The sequence below is a fragment of the Plasmodium relictum genome, assembly GCF_900005765.1.
Source record: "Plasmodium relictum strain SGS1 genome assembly, chromosome: 2".
Classification (NCBI taxonomy): Eukaryota; Apicomplexa; class Aconoidasida; order Haemosporida; family Plasmodiidae; genus Plasmodium; species Plasmodium relictum.
The window spans coordinates 314,190-335,601 of NC_041680.1; the positions used below are offsets into that span (position 1 = coordinate 314,190).

General features: G+C 17.5%; 7 protein-coding genes across 7 annotated transcripts; 2 read left to right on the plus strand and 5 right to left on the minus strand.

The window, feature by feature from the left end:
• Positions 1 to 1,914: 1,914 nt before the first annotated feature.
• Positions 1,915 to 3,713, plus strand: PRELSG_0209700 (hypothetical protein; the record flags this gene model as incomplete). Its single annotated transcript, XM_028679885.1, has 2 exons — positions 1,915 to 2,526; positions 2,667 to 3,713. The coding sequence occupies 2 exons, from the start codon at positions 1,915 to 1,917 to the stop codon at positions 3,711 to 3,713; spliced, it is 1,659 nt and encodes a 552-aa protein (XP_028535559.1).
• A 609-nt stretch (positions 3,714 to 4,322) lies between these two features.
• On the minus strand, positions 4,323 to 6,164 carry PRELSG_0209800 (carbon catabolite repressor protein 4, putative; the record flags this gene model as incomplete). The annotated part of the gene is made up of 10 exons (XM_028679886.1): positions 4,323 to 4,398; positions 4,495 to 4,613; positions 4,718 to 4,795; positions 4,854 to 4,899; positions 4,971 to 5,020; positions 5,091 to 5,273; positions 5,414 to 5,488; positions 5,591 to 5,684; positions 5,775 to 5,893; positions 5,991 to 6,164. The coding sequence occupies 10 exons, from the start codon at positions 6,162 to 6,164 to the stop codon at positions 4,323 to 4,325; spliced, it is 1,014 nt and encodes a 337-aa protein (XP_028535560.1).
• Positions 6,165 to 6,550: 386 nt separating this feature from the next.
• On the plus strand, positions 6,551 to 7,867 carry PRELSG_0209900 (conserved Plasmodium protein, unknown function; the record flags this gene model as incomplete). The annotated part of the gene is made up of 1 exon (XM_028679887.1): positions 6,551 to 7,867. The coding sequence occupies one exon, from the start codon at positions 6,551 to 6,553 to the stop codon at positions 7,865 to 7,867; it is 1,317 nt and encodes a 438-aa protein (XP_028535561.1).
• Positions 7,868 to 8,167: 300 nt separating this feature from the next.
• CEN1 (centrin-1, putative) lies at positions 8,168 to 9,466 on the minus strand (the record flags this gene model as incomplete). The annotated part of the gene is made up of 6 exons (XM_028679888.1): positions 8,168 to 8,254; positions 8,499 to 8,558; positions 8,668 to 8,748; positions 8,827 to 8,913; positions 9,213 to 9,280; positions 9,364 to 9,466. The coding sequence occupies 6 exons, from the start codon at positions 9,464 to 9,466 to the stop codon at positions 8,168 to 8,170; spliced, it is 486 nt and encodes a 161-aa protein (XP_028535562.1).
• Positions 9,467 to 10,507: 1,041 nt separating this feature from the next.
• On the minus strand, positions 10,508 to 12,487 carry IspD (2-C-methyl-D-erythritol 4-phosphate cytidylyltransferase, putative; the record flags this gene model as incomplete). Its single annotated transcript, XM_028679889.1, has 1 exon — positions 10,508 to 12,487. One exon carries the CDS (start codon positions 12,485 to 12,487, stop codon positions 10,508 to 10,510), a length of 1,980 nt encoding a protein of 659 aa, XP_028535563.1.
• Positions 12,488 to 13,438: 951 nt separating this feature from the next.
• On the minus strand, positions 13,439 to 15,066 carry RAB5c (ras-related protein Rab-5C, putative; the record flags this gene model as incomplete). Its single annotated transcript, XM_028679890.1, has 9 exons — positions 13,439 to 13,477; positions 13,564 to 13,616; positions 13,698 to 13,791; positions 13,919 to 13,971; positions 14,063 to 14,175; positions 14,275 to 14,313; positions 14,430 to 14,499; positions 14,708 to 14,791; positions 14,967 to 15,066. 9 exons carry the CDS (start codon positions 15,064 to 15,066, stop codon positions 13,439 to 13,441), a joined length of 645 nt encoding a protein of 214 aa, XP_028535564.1.
• Positions 15,067 to 16,665: 1,599 nt separating this feature from the next.
• On the minus strand, positions 16,666 to 20,463 carry AARP2 (small ribosomal subunit assembling AARP2 protein, putative; the record flags this gene model as incomplete). Its single annotated transcript, XM_028679891.1, has 1 exon — positions 16,666 to 20,463. One exon carries the CDS (start codon positions 20,461 to 20,463, stop codon positions 16,666 to 16,668), a length of 3,798 nt encoding a protein of 1,265 aa, XP_028535565.1.
• Between the last annotated feature and the right edge of the window lie 949 nt (positions 20,464 to 21,412).

Below are 21,412 nucleotides of genomic sequence, written 5' to 3' on the forward strand. Positions count from 1 at the left end.
TAATTTTTTCATTTAAAAAAAAAAAGGTACCTTTGAATATTTTTTTTATTTTTTATGTGTTAAAATAATATAGATTACTATAAAAAGATGTATAACTTTAAAAAATACATATAATTTGTAATAAAAATATTTTTAGTAAAATTATTTGTATTTAATTTTAAGAAAAAGTTATTCATTATATATTTTTTTTTAAATTTATATCACTTAAAGTATTATTTCTTATATTCATAATCTGAAAAAAAAACGAATATAAAATAAATGTTTTATATAGGGGTGTATTAAGAATTATAAATATATCTATGTAATAAATTTTAATTTGAAAAATATATACGTACGAGTTATTTTTCCAATTTTTGCTTTTTTTATTTATTAAAAATTACTAAATCTTAATAAATACAATAATTTTTTTTTTTTTTTTTAAATATATATTTTTAAATAAATACAAAAATGAATAATATCTTTTTATGAAAAATTAAATTTTTTTATTATCCTAATATATGTTTTTTATACTAATTATTTCATTCTTTAAAACATGGAGGAGGGGGAGGGGGAAAAAAAAAGGAATTCTATTATTATTGAAATTATGATTAAGTAATTTTTTTTTTTTTTGGGAAAATAAGAATTACACAATTTAAAAATATGAATCTAACAATAAAACCATGCAATATCTTCAAAATAAATATAAGAAATTTTTTATTTTTTGTTTGAATGATTTGGCAAAATTAAAAAAGTTTTAAAGATTTTAAAAAATTATAGAGAAAAAAGTAAGATTAAATATATATATATATATATATATTTTTAAATATTCATAGTTTTAAAATAGAATAAGAATGATGTTATTTTTAATTTCAAATTAAATTTCAATTTTTTTTCCTCCTTTGTAGAAATTTTAATATACTTTTTCATATGAATAATTCTTACTACATTCAGGGTTTAAATTGTTTTTCATAATCTCCAACAATAAAAAAAAAAATATTAACATTATTAAAATGTTATGAGTGATATATTAAATAAATTTTTTCAAATAAATGACAATTTTTTTTAAATAAACATTTTCATTATTTAGTGATATATCTAACACTTTAGTTTTTTATTTCAATTTTTTTTCTTTTCTTATGTATGTCTTATCTAAAAGTTAACATTTTGAAAACTACTTGTCTTATTTCAGTAGACCTTATTTGGTTTTTTTTTTTTTTTAAATATATTTATTCTTAATATTACATATAATTTTACTATTTTTAAACTTTGACTTTTTCTTATATATAATGATTTTTTACTTGGGCTAGAATTTACAACTCATTGCATGTGTAAAGATATAAATTGAAAAACGATTAAAAATTCTTTTTTTTTTTTTTTTTTATATATTGTTATATTTCTATAATTTTGGTTAAATAAAAAATGGATATGTTTACTTTTTTTTATATTATACAATTGTCTTTTTTGTTTTTTTTTAAAGCTAAAATTATTTTTATTCTATTTTTTTTTTTACTTAATGTATTTATCCCTTTAACTGTTGTATAAGGAACAAATCTATATACATGTATATATATATATATATATTATAAAATAATTTACTTAATTTTTATTATTATTGGAAAAATACATTATATTTTTCAAAATTTTAATTTTGTTAAGTTCTATTAACTCATGTTCAAAATATTTTAAGCTTAATAGCTATTTGTAATTATGATCACAGCGATATATGAAAATAATCCTCATTAAAAATATATTTACTTATTTTAAAATATTTAAATAATTTTCTCTTTTAAAATAAAGGATAAATTTTGAATTATTTCTGAGATTGAGCTTTATGCTTATTTTTTTATTTTTTTTTTTTTTTGTTGTTGTTAAGTTATTTTTAATAAAATGATAATTTTTATGAATTATATATTGATATTTATCTTTTTATATTTTATGCATTCACTAGAATGCTTTAGAAATAAATTAAATTTAAATACATTGCATTTTTTTCAAATTGGAAAAGAAGCAAAATCAAAGATAGATGATGTAGAAGTTTTTGATGATGAAAAGGAAGTAGACGAAGTAAAAAAAATGATATATCCTAGAATTGTTAGTTATGGTGATTTTTCAGTTGATCTATACAAAGAAAATGAAAATTATAATATAGAGATAATTGAATTGAAGTGCAATGAGAAATATCCTTACCATTTAGATCATTTATCATTAAAAATTTTAAAAGTTTTGATGATTACTAGAACTAAAAAGGTGGATGTTTCCAAGTATTTCAATGAACTTTGTAAAAAACATAACTCTTGTTCCTTATCTGTTCAATTAGATGAAGAAAGAAATTTTGTTGATGATAAAAAAACTATACATTTAAAAATAATAAATGATAAGAAAAAAAGACATAGGAATTCAAACATAAATAAATTGAAAATTTTCTTTGTATGTGAAGATTTAATTCATCATTACGTTATACCAACAAAAGCACGTCATGTTTCTAGGTATGCTTTTTCTTATGGGAAAATTGCATACATAAGATGTGAAAATCATAAAACTGTTCGAGTAATTATGAAAAACAATAAAAAAAAAAAAATCTTCTTATTTTCATTTTTTTTATATTAATCTTATTATATTTTAATAAAATTTTACAAATTTTCTCATTTTCTTAATTTCTTTTTTAATTCTTCCTAAATTATTTATAGATTATAAAAATATCAGGAAAAATGTCTAATGGAAAGTTTAACATTATATCAAAGGATGAAATTTTATCCTACTGTTCACAAAGAGAAATATGTAAAATTAATATGCTAGATTTATATAAGGACCATAAAGAATCAGATTATGTGTTTTATGAAGTTAAATATGCTTGTAGAATTCCACAAGTATGTAGATTATGTTCTGAGAATTCTACATGTGAGTTAGATAAAATTTTCAATAAAAATAAAGATGTTATACAATTTGAAAATAATTTGAATAATGGAGAAGACGAAGTATTTAATAGATTATTACCAAAAAATGAAGATGAAGCTGAAACTGAAGAAGAAAAAAAAAAAATAAATATAAAAAATCTTGAATATAATCCAATATCATTTGATTCAAATCATATGGTGAGTGTAGGTAATAATGCATATCATATATATGAAATTTGCAAATGTAAGAAAGGTTTTTTACAAGAAGGATTATTATGCTTCAAAAATGAGAATCAGGATAAGGAAATAGAAAAAGAAAATCATAATGATGAAAAAAAAGAGAATATTATTTTAGATAATAAAGAAAATCAAAGGGAAGTTATAAATGAAGAAAGAGTAAATAATAATAATGTAGAAGTTTTAGAAAATGAAAATATACCGGATGAAAAAAATATGGTAAATGAAAAAATTAATAACCATAATAAAGTGGATATTGAAGATCCCTTAAACGATGAAAAAGAAAAAATAAATAATCCTGAAGAAATACAAGAAAATAATAATGATTTTATTAATGATGATAATAATATAAATATAAATGAAATTGATGAGGATTTATCAAATTCAAAAGAAATACCTAACAATAGTGATCAAATAAAAGAAGATGTAAATTTTACTTTAGAGGAAAGTTATAATAATTTAAAAAAAGGAAGTAAAATTAACACTGAAGAAAATTTGGATAAAACTAAAGTAGAACCAAATTCGATAAAGATGGATTCTTTTTCTATTCTAAATGTTTTTCAACATACATTATTTTTATTATTTTTTGTTTCATTTTTTTGATTTTTTTATTAATTTTAAGAATTATACATTTTTATTTTTTACATATATTTCTTTAATTTATATACTTACTATATATATGTATATTTTTTTTTTATAACTTTTTATTATTTTTTATAGACTTTACTTGGTTTTTTTTACATATTTTTTTTATAAAAAATATATTAATTCTCAATTTCACTTTTTGTATATTAAATTCTGATTTTTTAAAATGTTTTTATTTATTCTGAAACATTAATATATGATACATAAAAATTGCATTTTACTTGAAATATTTTTGTCTAGTAAAAGTAAAAAAATTATAATATTTTTATTTTTATTTTTATTTTATTTTTAAATAATTATAATAAATAATTAAATGTGTTGTTTAATTATACAAAAAAAAAGAAAAAGAAAAATGTATAATTTAATTTTTTTTTAAATATTAAAAGATATGTGTATACGAAGACAAACTCATACATTTATCATATTGTAATTAATTTGTAATAAAAAAAAATTTAAATTAAAAGTATGCAGTTAAAATAAATAAAAATAGTGATAATTTAATATAAATAAGATGAATGAATAAGAAGTGGAGCATATTTCACCTTTGTTATTTTTTTAAAAATATTTTTAAACAACAAAAAATTCAGACACCAAAAGAACATGATCTGATGGAAAGTGCTCGTTTGGTAGCATTTTTATATCACTGTAGTAAAAAAAAAAAAAATTAAAATAAAGAATATAAAAACGTTTAAAATATACTTTTATATATAAAAAAAAAAATATATTTATAATTATTTACTTCAAGTTACTAGGTATTGTTTTTGCTGATAGTGGAATAAGTTCTTTGTAGAAAATAAAATCAATGCATCCACTAAAACTGGAAGTTTTATTAGTAAATATTGGTTCATTGCCATTTATCTTAGAAAAAAAGAAATCATAGATAAAAAAAGGAATATATATATATATATATATATATATATATATATATATATATATATTTATATATTTTTTTTTATTTTTACTTCTTTAAATGAACTTTTAAAAGGTTCAACAGTTAATTCAGGAAGTATGCAGAAGACTTTATCTTTTCTTAATTGTGCCTAATAAAAAAATGATAAGATTTTTTTTTTTTAAAAAAAAAGATGCATATATTATTACTGGATGTTCTATATGAGTTTTTGATATCCTCCCCATTGTTATCAACCTATAATAATTTTTTGAAAATTATTTTTTCTATTATTTTAAAAAATTTTCTTTTTTATATTTTTTTATTACTCGTATACACCACTAAAATTTCTTAAATGTGAATTATCATTTTCTTTTTTCTTAAAAAAAAAAAAAAAAAAAAGATAAAATAAAATAAAATAAAATAAACAAAATTAATTGTTTGAATACTATAAAAGGTGTAGAGTTAAAATCTCCTATTAATATTAAAGGAATAAAAGGAAAATCGTTAAACTTTTTTTGAATAAATTGATAGAATTCTTTTATTATTAAATATGTATGATACAATTTTATATCAGGATACAATGGATTCCAATAAATGTGACAATTACAAATACCCAAAAGCGTTTTCCTCTTCAAAAGAAATATATATTAAAAAAAATTACACAAGAAAGTGTTTAAGATGTTAAAAATGATAAGAACAATGAAAATAAAAAAGATTATATTAAAAAAAAAAAAAAAAAATTTAATTTTTTTTAAGTTAATATTTATACATCTGAAAGTTCTAGAAGAACCATATTAGCAATACTTTGCCTATTTTTCAATTCTCTTATAAAAGCATCTTGGATCTAATATGAAACAATATCAAATAAATTTATTTTTTAATGTTGTATTATAGTAGTGGCATAATGATTATTAATTTTTTTTTTTTTTTTTTTTTTTGTCTATACTTCGCATCTACTTTCAGAAGAATAATTCATAAAATATTTTGATACAGAACTATTTAAATCAAAAATTTTTTCATCCAGTAATTTATAATTTTTTCTAAAAAAATAAAAATTTACATATATTTCTTATTAAAAATAAAATAAAAATAACTCCTTTCTTTTTTTTTTTTTTTTTTGACTATATTACTTATAAATTATACAATTGTTATTTTTTGATGTTTTTATATTCTCTGATGATATATGTATATTGAAATCATATTTTAAACATTTTTTTTTTAATTCATTTATCATGAATAAATCTACTTCCTAAGAAGAAATAATTATAATTACAATTATAATTATAATTATAATTTTTTATTTATCGTTATTATATATATATATATATTTTAATATATGTGTATACTTGCAAGCAAATGATATCAAAAGAATTAGTAAATAAATGCATAAATAACAAATTTTTACGAGGTATATTATGAATATATTCAGAACCAAAATTTAAAAGCTTTTCTTTAATGGAATAATAAATATTATTAAATATATTTAATGTTCCTATTCGAATTTTTTTTCCTTCATACATTTTATTTTTTTTCTTTTTAAATTTTTGAAAAACGTATAGAAATATATATATTAAAAAAAAAAATTTACTAATAAAATGATATTAAGTAAAACAACATACTAATAAATTGATAGTTCATTTTATATTTATTTTTATTTTATTTTATTTTGTTTTAATTTTTTTTTTTTTTTTTGACATTAAACTTTTCTATTTTTTTTATAAGAAAAAAAGAATATATAATGTATTTTCTTTTTGCTACTTAAAATTTTTTTTTATAATTATTATTTATCAAGATTATATATATACATATATACGATATTTTCAAATATGAATTTTTAACTATTTTATTACTTCGTTTTATATTCTTTTTTCTTTCATTATATATACATACATTTGTATTTTTTATAATGTTTAATTTAAAAAAAAATCATATACTGCTTTTAAATTATATAAAAATATATAAAAAGCATTACTTTTCAAGTAAAAATAATTATGAATCATCTTTTGAAAAAAGGGAAGTGTCTTTAGTAAATAAAAAGAAAAAAAATATATATAAAAAATCTATATTTTATGAAGAATTAAGTGATAAAAATAATATAGAAAATAATATAAATATACTAAAAATAATAAAAAATAGCAAAATAGAAAATTTTAGTATTTACGATTCAACACTTATCTTAAATTATTTAATAAAAAATAAAAAAAATAAAGAATTTAGTAATGAGTTAAAAAATATTAATAAAGTGAAGTTAAGTTCAACTTTGTATAAAGATGCTATTTCTAAAATTCTGAAAAATATTTTGACATATGACCCGAAACACCTTTACTTTTTTTTTAGTAAGTTTTCTGAATTGAGGGATTTAAATTCTTTAGAAATAATATTTTTACATATTTATAATAATCACTTATCTTATTTTTCTTTATATTATTTGACTGAAATTAGTTATAACATAGCAATATTAAATTGTAATTTTAAGAAAAATGAAAAAATTTTGAGTGAATTTTTAAATTATATAATCTTAAATACAATAAAAGAAAATAAGAATATTAAAAATTTTGAAAAGAAAATAACTAATAGAATAACCACTAAAAGCATTAATGATAAAAAGGCAATTTATATAAAGAGTTTTAGAAAAAATAAAACTCAAATTAAATGTAATAATGATATAAGTAATAATATTACAAATAATTTAAAAAGTGAAGGAATACATAATCACGAAATTTCCAAATCAAGAAAAAAGTCCAATTTTAGCATAGATTTATTATCTAATGTTATGCTATATAAATTAATTTATAGTTTAGCAAAAATAAATCACAATAAAGACTTAATTAAGGAGTTATATATTTTGTTAGTACCTTATATTAGATACTTAATTCAAAATAAAAATTATATCTATTCAAAGGAGAGAAATGACATATTAGTTAAAATTATTTGGTCTTTTGCATTTTTACATATAAGAGATATAAACTTATTTGTTGATTTTTCTTTGTGTATTCAAATTATTCTTCATGAATTAAGTTTAGAACATTTAAAAATTATAAAAAATATTTATGAAAATTTACTAATATTTGATGAGCTATTGTTGGATAGATTAGATGATAGAATTAATCAAATTGAAAAAGATTCTCCAAAGAACTTTTCTCAACCAAGAAAAAGACAATTTAAAAAAAAAAAAAAAAGAATTGAAATTACTGACGAAATAAAATTTAAATTAAAAAAATAAAAATAGAGATTTCAGAAATATTTTAGGTATTTCGTATATTCAAAAATGAAAAAAAAGAGTTGAAATTACTGATAAAAAAAAAAAAAAAAAAACATTGAAATTAAAAAAAAATAAATACAGAACTTTTATATATTTACTTGATTTAAAAAAAAAAAAAAAAATATATGAAAAAAGAAAAAGTAATAATAATTTAAATTAAAATGACATAAATTATTCAAAAATTATATATATATATATATATAAAGAAAATTATTATTGACAATATATATTATTGAAAAAAATAAAAAAGAACTATTAATTTTAAAATAAATTCGTTTTTTTCATAATTCTCATAAATTCCTCCTCATTTATTTCTCCATCACCATCTCTATCAGCTTCATCTATCATCTAATTAAAGAAAAAGAGAAAAGAGAAATTAATAGAGTCAAAATAAATTACATGAACAAAAAGAATATATCTTTAATAAATTTAACTAAATAGAGAAAAAATATAAAATAGTATAAATGGAGATATAATATTTTTCATTTATTTTGTAAGAAATTTTTGGTTTCCCTTTTTTTTTTTTTTTAAATGATTGAAATAATTTATACTATTATATTTCTATATATTAATATTTTAATTTTAATTTTACTTCTTGAATTTCTTCATCAGTTATATTCTCTCCAAGTTCTTTTGCAACTCGTTTTAGATTCTAAAGAAAAAAAAAAAAAAAAGACAAATAAATTAATAAATGGTGAATAGACAAATTAATAAGGAAAATAATAAAAAAAAAAGAATCATAAATTTTATGTGATAAATACCTTGAATGATATTTTCCCTGTTTCATCATCATCAAACAAACGAAAAGCTTTTAATATTTCTTCTTTTGGATCTCTTTCACTCTATAAAAAAAAAAAGATAAATATATATATCATTGAATAAGATAATACAAATATATTTTTTTTTTTATAAAGAGCAACCATTTTTATAGTCATAATATCTAAGAAATCATTAAAATCAATTGTGCCTGACCCATCTTTATCAACATCAGCTATTATTTTACGTATCTTAAAAAAAAAAAAAAATAATAAATATAAATAATTATAATTTATTGTTTTGTTTCTTGTTTAGTTTTAAAATATACAATTAATCTTTAAATATTTTTTTTTTTTTTTTTGTCCTTTTTTTAGTTCTATATAACTATATTACTTTTTAATATTTTTCTTTATTTTATAATTTTTTTAAAACTATTATTTATTATATTTGTTTTTATTTTTAAAAATTATAACTTAGTATAAAAGACATATATATATATATATATATGCATTTTTTTTTTTTTTTAATATTTTATATTAAAAAAAGTTACATCTTCTTTTTTTGGCTCAAATCCTAAAGCTCTCATTGCTACTTTTAATTCTTTTGCATCTATTCTACCTGGATAACATTTAAAAAAAAGAAAAGAGAAGATTATATATAGATTGTTATTATTTTATAAAGTTTTTTTTTAAAAAAAAAACCTGTTCCATTAGTGTCGAATAAATCAAAAGCTTCTTTAATTTCTAGTTTTTGTTCTTCATTCAATTCATTTCTTTTATTACGAGTATTAGCGTTTCTTATCATGTTTTGATTTTTCCTATTCATTTTAATTAAATGTTATGTGTTTAAACATATATATACAAACGTGTATATATATATTGTTAATTTTATATTCGTATTTATTTTATGTTTTTTTTTTTTTTTTTTTCCAATATTTTATAATTATATGTATTTTAATAAATTTTTGATTGTGTATATTTTTATAAATTTTAAGTTTATATGTATTTTATTTATCTAATATTTATTATTTTATTTTTTTTTTTTTTTTGTATTGTAAAATTATATGTTCGATGTAAATTTAAATGAATATTTATTTTTAGAGAACAAAATATAATTAATAATATTGTGTTATTCTGTCAAAAATTTATATATATATAGTATTAAAAAAAAAAAATATATAAAAAATAATAAAAAAAAAAAATTCATTCAAATTTAAATAAACGGCATATCTAATAAGAATTTTTTTTTTAATTTTTTTTTAAAAAAATACATAATTTTTTGTTATATTAATATTTTTGTAAAGAAAATTATATATCTAATATATTTTTTTATTAATTCGATATATATATATTTTAAATTATAAAGTTAAATTGATTCTATTATTTTTTAAATTTATTAAATAGTTATGTAAAAACTATATATGTGTCTTTTTAAGGAAATATAACAAAAAAAAAAAAAAAAAAAATATATATATAAAGCATTACGAAGATACTTAATAAGAAACAAATAAAAAATTTTAATATTAATGCAAAATAATTAATATTGAATTAAATAAATAAACAAAATAAAAAACAAATAATATATAATTCATTTTATAATTAAAAAAAAAAAAAATATAAAATATTAGTCTTATAAATCTTGGATACAAAATTTAGTCATATATATTATATATTTAATATGAATAATATTGTATAAACTTTATGATTCTTAAATAGATAAACAAATAAAATATAAATTTAAAATCTTATACACATTTTATAAATTTACAAATAGATAAACAAATTCAACTTAATTTGCAAATTTTTTTTTAAATTGAAATTTTTACATTTTTAATTTTTAAGCTTTTTATTTATTTATTTTTTTTTTTTTTTTTGTATAATAAAAGTTATGATATAATATTTTTTGTTTTTCATTTAATGAATTATAATAAAAAAAATTATTAAATTGATTTTTCAATATATTGCTTGAATCAGAATTTATATATTCATCTTTAAATATATTTTCTTCTATATTTAGATTTTTAAAATTATAAATATGTTTCATAAGAAAGATAGACTGAAATACATCTGCCGGAGTTGTTATTTTAAAATTAGGAAAAGAAGATTGCAAAGCATACACTTTTTTTTTTGTTAAATATTGAAATAATGACGATGTATCAGTAAATTGTTTACTTTTCAAATTACTGTCTTTTTCATATCTTATTTCATCAAAAAAAAAAAAAGGCAAAACACTCAATAATGTTTTACCATCAAAAATTTGAGGTGTTTGTGCTTGAAAAATAGTATCCCTTTTTATTGTTTTTTTAATTAAATATGAAGTGTTATTTTCTTCCTTATTATTTATTAACTTTACTGTATCTGTTGCTTTAACACCTAATATTGCATTTTTACCTAAACTAGAATAATATATTAATTTAAAAAAATCGTATTCAGATAAAAATGGTCGCGCACCATCATGAATTAATATATTTGTTATATAATTTTTTTTTTTTTCTTTTTTTATATTTTTATTTATTTCATTATCATTTGAAAGACTTCTTCTATCCTTTTCTTTTAAATTTTCAAATTGATAATTATTATTCTGTTTTTTACTTTCCGTATAATTCTTTATTAATTCATAAATGTATAGTTGATTATTTAAATATATATCTAATGTTTTAGTAGCATTTAAAAAGGAGTCTAACCTTTCTTTTCCGCTTTGAATTATTCTTATTAATTTATATCTCTTAACATCTATATTTTTTAATTTTATTTTAATTTTATCATTTTTTTTTCTATTGTTTTTATTAATAAAATTCAGATCATTTTTTTTATTTTCAATGCTTTCTAATATATCGTGAAGTAATTCATCCACATCAAAAATACATTTATTTTTTTCATTATCATATATAATGTATTCATTTTTTTCTAAGTAATTAAAAATATCAATTTTATTGCTTATTTCGGTTTTATCATTTATAGATTCATCACTTATAGTTTCTCCATTAATAGGTTCATCATTTATGGATTTGTTATTTATTTTTTTATTTTCTACATTTTCAGTAAAGTTATATAAAAATTTGTTTTCTATTTTTTTTTCTAAAAGAAGAGGATTGTACATATTAATATTATCAACAGCATAATTAAAGTATTTTGAATCACACACAATGGTAACAGTTTTAACAAGATTACACTTTATAAATAAATTAAATGAATAAATAAAGAGAGGGATATCATTTAATTTTAAAAGTTGTTTAGGTGTAGCTAATGAAGTTCTTTTTCCAATACCACCACATAACAAAATAGAATGAATATTTTTTTTTTTTATTTTTTTTTCATAATTTTTTAAATTATTTAAATTAAAATCTGAATATTTTAAATTATTGTTACAATTATCATAGACACTTTGAATTAATTTTTCATCTAAATATTCTTGTGTACTATTAAGTTGATTCTTTAGTTGGGCACTTATTTTCATTTTTTCATAATTATAATTTTTTTTTCTTTGATAATTATTAATATCTAATATATATGGAAAGAGATATTTCTTGGAAAATTTTATTCGTTTTTCATCTTTTAAATTGTTAAAAATAAATTGAAATATAATTTTTTTTTTTCTTTTTCTATAAAATTTATTTCGTTTTGTGGTATTTTGAAATAACAAATTCTTATGCATCTTACATAGGATATTACAATAATCATTGTTTATTAGTTTTTTGAAATTTGTATTCTTTTGGTAAGATTTTATTCTTAAAAAATTTAAATTAGAACTACTCATGTTAATTAAATGATTAAACAAAATCCAAGATAAAAATAAACTAAGCTTATTCATGTTCAACAGCTCCATTATTATACATTTACTAAAGAAGAAAACTTAAAATGACATAACACAAATGAGTAATTACAAAAAAAAAAAAAAAAAAAAAAAAGAAATTTACATATAACTTTTATTAAACTTTTAGAAAAATAATATCATTAATATATATATAACTTAACAATTTTTTAGTTCTAACTATTTTTTGTTTTCATTTATATTTTTCTTTTTCTTTCTTATTTTTTATATAAAATCTTATTTCACATTTCACAAAAAGCTATTACTTTAATTTTGTTTATCTATTTTTGTAATATTTTTTTTTTTTTAAATATTAATTTTAACATTACTTTTTACTATTTTTTTTTGGAATTATTTCTACTATGAAATCTTAGTAGTATGACAAAAAAAAAAAAAAAATGGGAAAAAAAAAATATAAAATATGCATGAATAATGAACATTTGTGAGATCGTAATTCTTTATTTAAAGAAGATACATCTAAAATAAAATAATAAAATAATAGAATCATGTAAACAAATGAATAGCATAACATAATAATAAAAACTTTATATATAAAAAAATATCGTAAAAAACAAAAAAGAAAAAAAAAAAAAAAATTAAATAAATAAATAATATATAATAAAAAATATAAAGTATGGAAAAAGAAATAAAAAAGAATAAAATAAAATAATTATATTTAACAATTGAAAAGAGGAATAATTTAAAAATAATTTCATTTCTGATAAAAAATATAAAGAAAAAAAAAAAATATTATAAAAATGAATTATATATATATATATATATATATGATAATTATTCTAAAATTTAAATTATTTTTTGTAAATTATTGAAACAATTTTTAATATTGAAGTATTATTTTATTTTTTTTTATTTCTAAAGCAGACAAAGCAATTTAAAATAATAATAAAGTTGTACTATCTTATGGAATAAAAAAAAAAAAAAATTCTAATTTTTATATTTCTGAATCTAGCAGCATCTTCTCTTAGTCTCTTCTGTATTGTTAATCTACAAAAAAAAAAGAAATAAGAAAAAGAAAAAAAAGTTATATATAAAATATTTCATTTATATATAGAAACTTTTAATTTCTAAACCTGTATTCCTGAATTTTTATCTTGCTCCTTTTTATTGAGAGGTAATTTTTTAGCTATAATTAAAAAAATAATAAAATGAAATAATTTGAGAACCTAAAATAAAAAAAATTATTTATGTAATTTTTTAGTTTAACCTATTCTTAAAAATAATTCATTAACATTTTGCCCTGTCTTTGCTGAAGTTTCAATGAATAAAATATTATTACTATTAGCAAAGGATTCAGCTAGCTAAAAAATAAACATATATATACATATTTTGTACATATTTATATATATTATGAATTATTTATTAAATAATAGAAAATGTTCTTGATTTTATATGTAATGCTAATATATATATTAATTTTTTTTTTACTTCTCTATCTACAACTCTATTGTCTTCCAGATCATTTTTATTACCAGCTAAAGCTATAATTAAAATTAAGATTATTGAATAATAAAGCAATTTAATTAAATAATATATTAATTTTTTAAAAAATATGATGAAAAATAAAATTACCTATAATTATATCATTTGAATGAACTGATTTCAATTCATTAATCCACCCTTTAGCACCTTCAAAAGATTTTTTGTTTGTTATATCATAAACTATAACAGCTGCTGAAGCACCCCTAAAAAATTAAGAAAAAGAAAAGATGGGAAGTAATCAAATGAAAATACAAAATGACAATTTTTTTAAAATAAAAAAAAAAAAAGAAAAATTTTTAAACCTATAATACATTGGAGCTAAACTTCTATATCTTTCTTGCCTTTATAAATTTATTTAAAAATAAAAAAAAGATTTTCATATAAAATTAATATATTTCTAATTATAAGAAATAAAAAATTTTATTGTTTATCAACTTTTTTTTTAATTTTGTTTTACCCTGCTGTATCCCATATTTCAAATTTTATTGTGCATTCACCAATATCAATCAATTGGGTCATAAAAGCAGCTTTCAAAAGAAAATATATAAATATATATTAATTTTTATATTAATAAGATAAATAAAATATACACAAAATTTATATCACAAATATATTTAATAAAAATATTTTAGAATAACTATCAAACACATTTATGCTTAAATTAGAAATAGAATATATAGTCCATTTTTCATTTTTACTTCATATATATTATTAAAAATTTATATTTTTAATTACCACCAATTGTTGATTCTTGATATTCATAAAATTCATTCTTTGCAAATCTTACAACAATACACGATTTCCCAACAGATGTATCTCCTGTAAATATATATTTGCAATTTTAATAAATGTGTCTGTTTGTTTTTTTTAAAGAAAATATATATATATATATATATATATAATTTAAAATCAAAAGAATTTCCCAAAAAGAATTAATAATAAAAAAAATATACATCTATATAAAATAAGTTAAAAGAAATTGTTCATTAATAACCTAACAAAACTAATTTAGAATTAAAAACTTTTGTAGAATTATAATTTTGATTTGATTCAAATTTCTCATTGTTGTTAAAATTTGATAAATAAAATGCCATTTTAATTGTAAAAAATAAGAAATTACAATTATGCAAAAATTTTAATTAAAAAAAAAAGTATTAAAGGAAAAATTGTACATATAAAATGAAGTAATATTATTATATATATAACTAAATATATGCTACTGCTTAATTTTTTTTAAATGTGATAGCAATAATGTTCTTTTTTTTATATCAATTATCTCATATATGCAACGATCTTATCTAAAAAACTAAAACAAATAACGTAACAATTTTTGAACTTATTAATAAATATATTTATCATACAATCATTTTTATTAGTTTTTTCTTTTTTTTACATTAGTTTATATATATATATTTTCAAAGTACAAAAAAAATAATTAAAATATTAAAAGTGGAGAAACGAAATTTTTATTAAAAAATAAATAAATATGCATTTTAGAAAAAAGTAAAAAAAAAATATATTTTAAGTAAAACATTTTTTTTTTCTAATAAATATATGCATACATGTTTTATTTATGCATTCACATTAAAATTATTTTTTTTTCTCTCTAATAATATAATAAATAATATATTTTTTTTTTTTATCATTATAAAAGAAAAAAAAAAAAAGAATGAATTTTAAGAAAAAAAAATATTTACAATTTTCATTTTTTGAATTATTTTGAGTAATAAAAAAAATTATACACAAGAAAGTATATAACGGGAAATAAGTCATTACAAATAATATGTATATATATATATGTATATTTTAAAAAATAAAATGCATAACTATCGATCTTTTTAAGTAGGAAAAAAAAATTATAAATTATATATTTCTAAATTTATATATTCAAATGAAAAAGAAGAAAAAGAATTAATAAATAAAAAGAAATATAAAATAACATCAATATGCTTACACACATAATAAGCACACACAAAGAAAAAATGAAAAAAAATATCATAGCCAAATTTTGATTTATTTTTCAAGAGTATGCAACTGTTTACCTTTCTATTTTTTTTTTTTTTTTATTTCTTTATTTTAAATTCAAGAATAAATAATTGAAAGAAAATAATATTATTGTTCAAACTAATACTGCCTTTTAATTTTTTAACAAAATTAGATGTGTTATTTTATTTTTTTTAATAGCATTATATAAAAATGTTTTCTTTTAACTATTTTATCTGATAATTACTTTTAATTTATTTTTTTTTTTTTTTACTATATTGATATAAAATGTAAGCATTATTTAAAAAGAAAATATAATATGTGTAAGCTTTTTAAACTTAAATTTATTTAAAATACAATATGAAAATGAAATTTTTTTAGCAGAAATGATTATATAATTATTTAGAAAAAGTGATAACAAAAAAAATGAAAGTAAATATATATATGAATTATAAAGGGAATGGTTAAAAATAGTTAATAGAAAAAAAGAAAATATAATAGTTAATTATGAATTACAGAAGAATTGTTAATAGAATGAGAAAGCATCTAATAATTGCAAATGAATTATAAAAAAAAAAGAAAAAAAAAAGAAACATTACAAATATTAATAAGAAAATAAAATATAATAGTTATATATTTAAAAAAGAATAAAAAACTGGACAAGTTCAGAAAATTTAAAAATTAAATAATAAAAATATATATATATGTACTTAATTTTTTCTACCTTTTTTATATGCCAATTTTTTTCTTTTCTTAATAACATTTTGCTTTGCTTCTTCAATTTTTAATTTTTCTTTTAATTTTTTATGATAAGTTAATTTAGATTTTTCTTTTTTCTTGTCAATAATATTTTTTTTAATAGTACGTAACATTTGATACCATCTTGCTGCTAACTTGGGGTTTTCTAATGACTTAAAGTTTATTTGATCATTCTCTTCTTGTTTTTTCTTTAGCTTATTAGAATCATCAATTTTTTTGAATAATTTGGGTTTTGATCTATACGGTAATTCTTTTAATAAATTTGGTTTTATTTGAATTTTGCTATGATAAAAATGTCTAAAAGGAATTTTCCTATAATTACTATTATGATTGACATAAATGTTGTATATATATCTCAGTTCATTAATAGATCTCAATTTATTTTCTATATCATAATTGAAATATTTTTTAATTTTTACATTAACAAATAATTTCAAAATAACAATATCGCTCATTCTAATTTTATCGGCAAAAGTGCATCTGAAGTCACCTTTGTCATTCAATTTATTTTTTATTAACCCTTTAATTCCACTAGGTGTAACAATAGGACAATTAATAAATTTACAAACTTCTAAATCAGAATTAAACATATTTTTAATAAAAGCGGTATTTTTAAAAATTTTGTAGGGTTCTCCAATCAATTTTAGCTTTTTCATAATATTGAAATTATTATTAGTTTCTAAAATAACACCATTGATACATATACGATAAAAAGGAACCTTTTTATAATTATACAAAGCTAGAACACCACTATTAACTGCTGATAAAGGACCAAAAAATGTACAATTACAATGCATATGTTCTGTTGTATATTTTAAATATCTTATTCTCACATTATTTCTTTCATTGATTGAATATATTGGAATACTTTGAAATCTTCTCCATCCAACTGAAAAAATCAGAGGATCATTTGACCTTAACACCTTAGGAAACCATCTGTGTTTTTTTATTCTACAATGAATATAAGAATCTTTTTCTTCATAGGTTTGTAATCCACCACATATAATCAAATTATTTTTTAGTATAACCAATTTTTTTTTTTCAATAGTTATTTGAATCCTAACATATTCTCCTATGTTAACAGAAGAACCATATGCATTATTTAAAACTCCTATATATTCAGTTTCTATATATTTTTCTTTCAATAATAATTTTTGTTCCTTTACTTTTTTCAAGTTATCACTATCAATATCATTTTCTTTTTTGTTATCATTTTCTTCTTTCTTTTCGGCATTCTCATCTTCATCTTCATCTTCATGATCTTGGTCTTTGTTTTCAGTATCAGTTTCATTATCATCATCATTATAGCTATCATCTTCATTATTTTCATTATTATATTCCATTTCTTCCTTTTTTTTTACCTTGTCATTATTAGAGTTTTTAAAATACATGCTATACAAACTGCTATATCTGGTGAAAAAATTTTCTACTAAATTATCATCTTTTATATCAGATAAAGATATTGTTAAATTATTAAAAATAAAAACATCATTTTTAACACATTTAAAAGTGTCTATATCATCAAGGTAATAATTACCTTCATTCATATAACTATAATAGTTTTTTACATTGTCATCTACTGATTCTGTACTTAATAAATTCTTAGTAATATACAACTTTATTTCCTCTTCTGATAAAGATGTTTTAGATAAATCATTTTTTTCTTTTTTTATAATAGTCATAATATCACCTTTAAAATATAAACAATTATTTTTTCTGTTAATATAATTAAAATCGTAAATGAAACTATCTATACTTATTTTATTATCAAAAGCTAATATTTCTGCAATTTCGTAATCGTAAGGGGATTCTTGTTCTTTTTTTTCATTAATTTTTTCTATTTCTTCTTTTTTCTCTTCGTCAGAAATAATATTAATGCTGTTTTCTTCATCAACAGCATTTTCATATATATTATTATTTTCTTCTTTATCATTTTCTATCCCAAACTTTTTGTAAAATTTATTGAAATTTATATCTCTGTCTTCTTCACTAGAAGAAATATGGATATCTTTTGCATAATAATAGTCATCATTATCATTTTTTTTTTCATATAAAATTAATTCTAACTTACTGTGTTCTTCTGCTTTTTCATTTACATAGTTTTCTCCTTGTTTTTTCTTTTTTTGTTTTTCACTAAAATAAACGTTAGAAGGAGCTTTTCTTCTATCTTCTTGTGACTCATCATTTCTCTTGTCAAATAAAATTAAGTCATCTTTTTCAGAGTTATTAGAAAATACATAATTAGAATTTTGCAATTCTCTTATCATTTTTATACTTTCAGTTAAAAACTTTTTATTTTTGATATTATTTTTTTTTTTTTTGTCCTTATTATTGTTTTGGGAATCATTATTTTTACTAATGTCATCTTCATCATCATCTTCATCTTCATCATCATCTTCATCTTCATCATCATCTTCATCTTCATCATCATCTTCATCGTCATCATCATCGTCATCATCATCGTCATTCTCATTCTCATTCTCGTCAATGCTAGCATTATTATCCTTATCAGAGTTCTTATTCATCTTTTTTTCTTCATTTTTTTTTTCTCCTCTTTCTTCTTCTTCTTCTTCTTCACCTTGTTCTATCCCTAATTTTTCCTTCTCTTCTCCTATTAATAGTTCTTTTTTAGTAAAATTTATTTTATTTTTTGGTATATGAATATACATGTTATCAAAATCGAAAGTTATATTCCCTATGTCAGACATGGGAGCATAAATATTTGGATTTTTTTTTTCTTCATCATTTTTAAAAGGATCTTGTAATATATCTATTTTTTCTATTTTAATGTCACCAATATTTGTGATATGAACGTTTTGATTTTTATAAAGTTTTGATCCATATACATAACCTTCTATATAAACAGATATATTTTCATTACAATTATTTAAAAATGATTTTAATTGTTTTTCATCTTCATCACTATTTCTTTTTAAATCATTGGAATTAATATTGTTATTTGAGTTTAAAATTTCATTAGTTGATTCATCAATATCTAATCGTAAACCTACCAAATAGCCATGTTGTTCTCTCCATGATATTATGGGTTTTTTTATGACTGATAAAAATTTACATAAATTTCGAATTTCTGTTTTATTATATTTATTATTTTGTATACCACTAAGAAAAAATAATTTAGAACCTTCAACCAATTCTTCCGAAAATCTTTTATTTAATTTTTTTTTTCTTTTTCTTATACTTTTGCTATCTTTAAATTTATCTAGTTTTGTAACAACACCTAATACTTTTGGCATTCCATGAGTATTTAAGATACTTAAAAATTCCAGTGTTTCTAGTTCAAACCCAAAACTTCCATCAATTACTAGTAAACATATATCAGCAATTTTCGCAACATCGATCATATTAAGAATATCGTCATTTACTTCTATAAAAGTATATTTTTTTTTGTTTTTTGTAAAAACAGAAATGGGGCCATTTATTTCATTAACATTTACTCCAACATAATATTTAATTAAACTTTTTAATAATGTAGTTTTTCCAACACCCTTAGAACCTTGTATTACAACAATCAATGGACTGTTCTTATTACCTTCTTTTAAAATTCTTGGTACTCTTAATTTTTTTTCTTCTAATTCAAACAAATGTTGTTTTCTTCTATGAGCACTTTTTATACCTCCACTAAATGCAAATGCTTTATGATATTTTTTATTTACATTTTTGTTAATTTTTTTTTTTTTAGTTTTCTTTCCAACTTTTTTTTTTTTATGATGTTTCCTTTTTTCTTCCATTATATATCCTTTCTCTTAAATATATAAAAAGATTAATAAATTCGTAATTCTTATTTTTATTAAATTAATATTCTATACATCGTAGTTTCTTTTAAAATTTTTTTTCTATAAAAAAAAATATTAAAATTGTAGCTTTTGATATTTTCTCAATTATTTTTCATTAATATATATATATATATATATATTTTTTTTTTTTTTCCTTTTATATTTTCGCAGTGTTTAAAAAAATGAAATAAAAAAAAGCCTTTACAAAAATAAAAAGATAATTCTATTAAAATTTATGCAGCAGTTATATTTATGTTATATTTTATGTAAAGCATTTTATCATATTTTTTTTTTTTTAAATATATTATCTTCAATTAATAAATTTTTTTAATTTATAAAATATTTTTCTCTTAATGTGAGAATCATTTCATAACTTTAAAATAATTTCTGTTTATATTTATTTATATAATACAACATATGTTTATGTAATAATTCATATCATTTGATATATATATATATATATATACATAAAATGAATATATTTTTATTTTAAATATACTCTTATACGAATAAAATATTTAGTAAATCATAGAGATATTAAAAATAAAAAAAAAAAAAAATTTTTTTTTAATAATTTAAAATCAACCAATTATTAATACTTTTGTTTTTCTTTTAAATATAGAGAAAAAATAAAAGTAAATATAATAATATTTCTATAACATAATTTTAAAATGCATATATATATATGTATATGTATATGAATATCCATTTTATTTTCCTTGTAATAAAATAGTAAATTGTGTTTATTAAGGTTAAACATAATTAGATAAAAACTGAAAAAAAAAAAAACATTAAAACGTTTACAATAATGAAATAAAAAAGTGAAATATTTAAAAAAAAAAAAAAAAGCGGATTAATAATTGCAAGTAATAAAAAAATATGAAAAATTAAGCAGACTATTTGT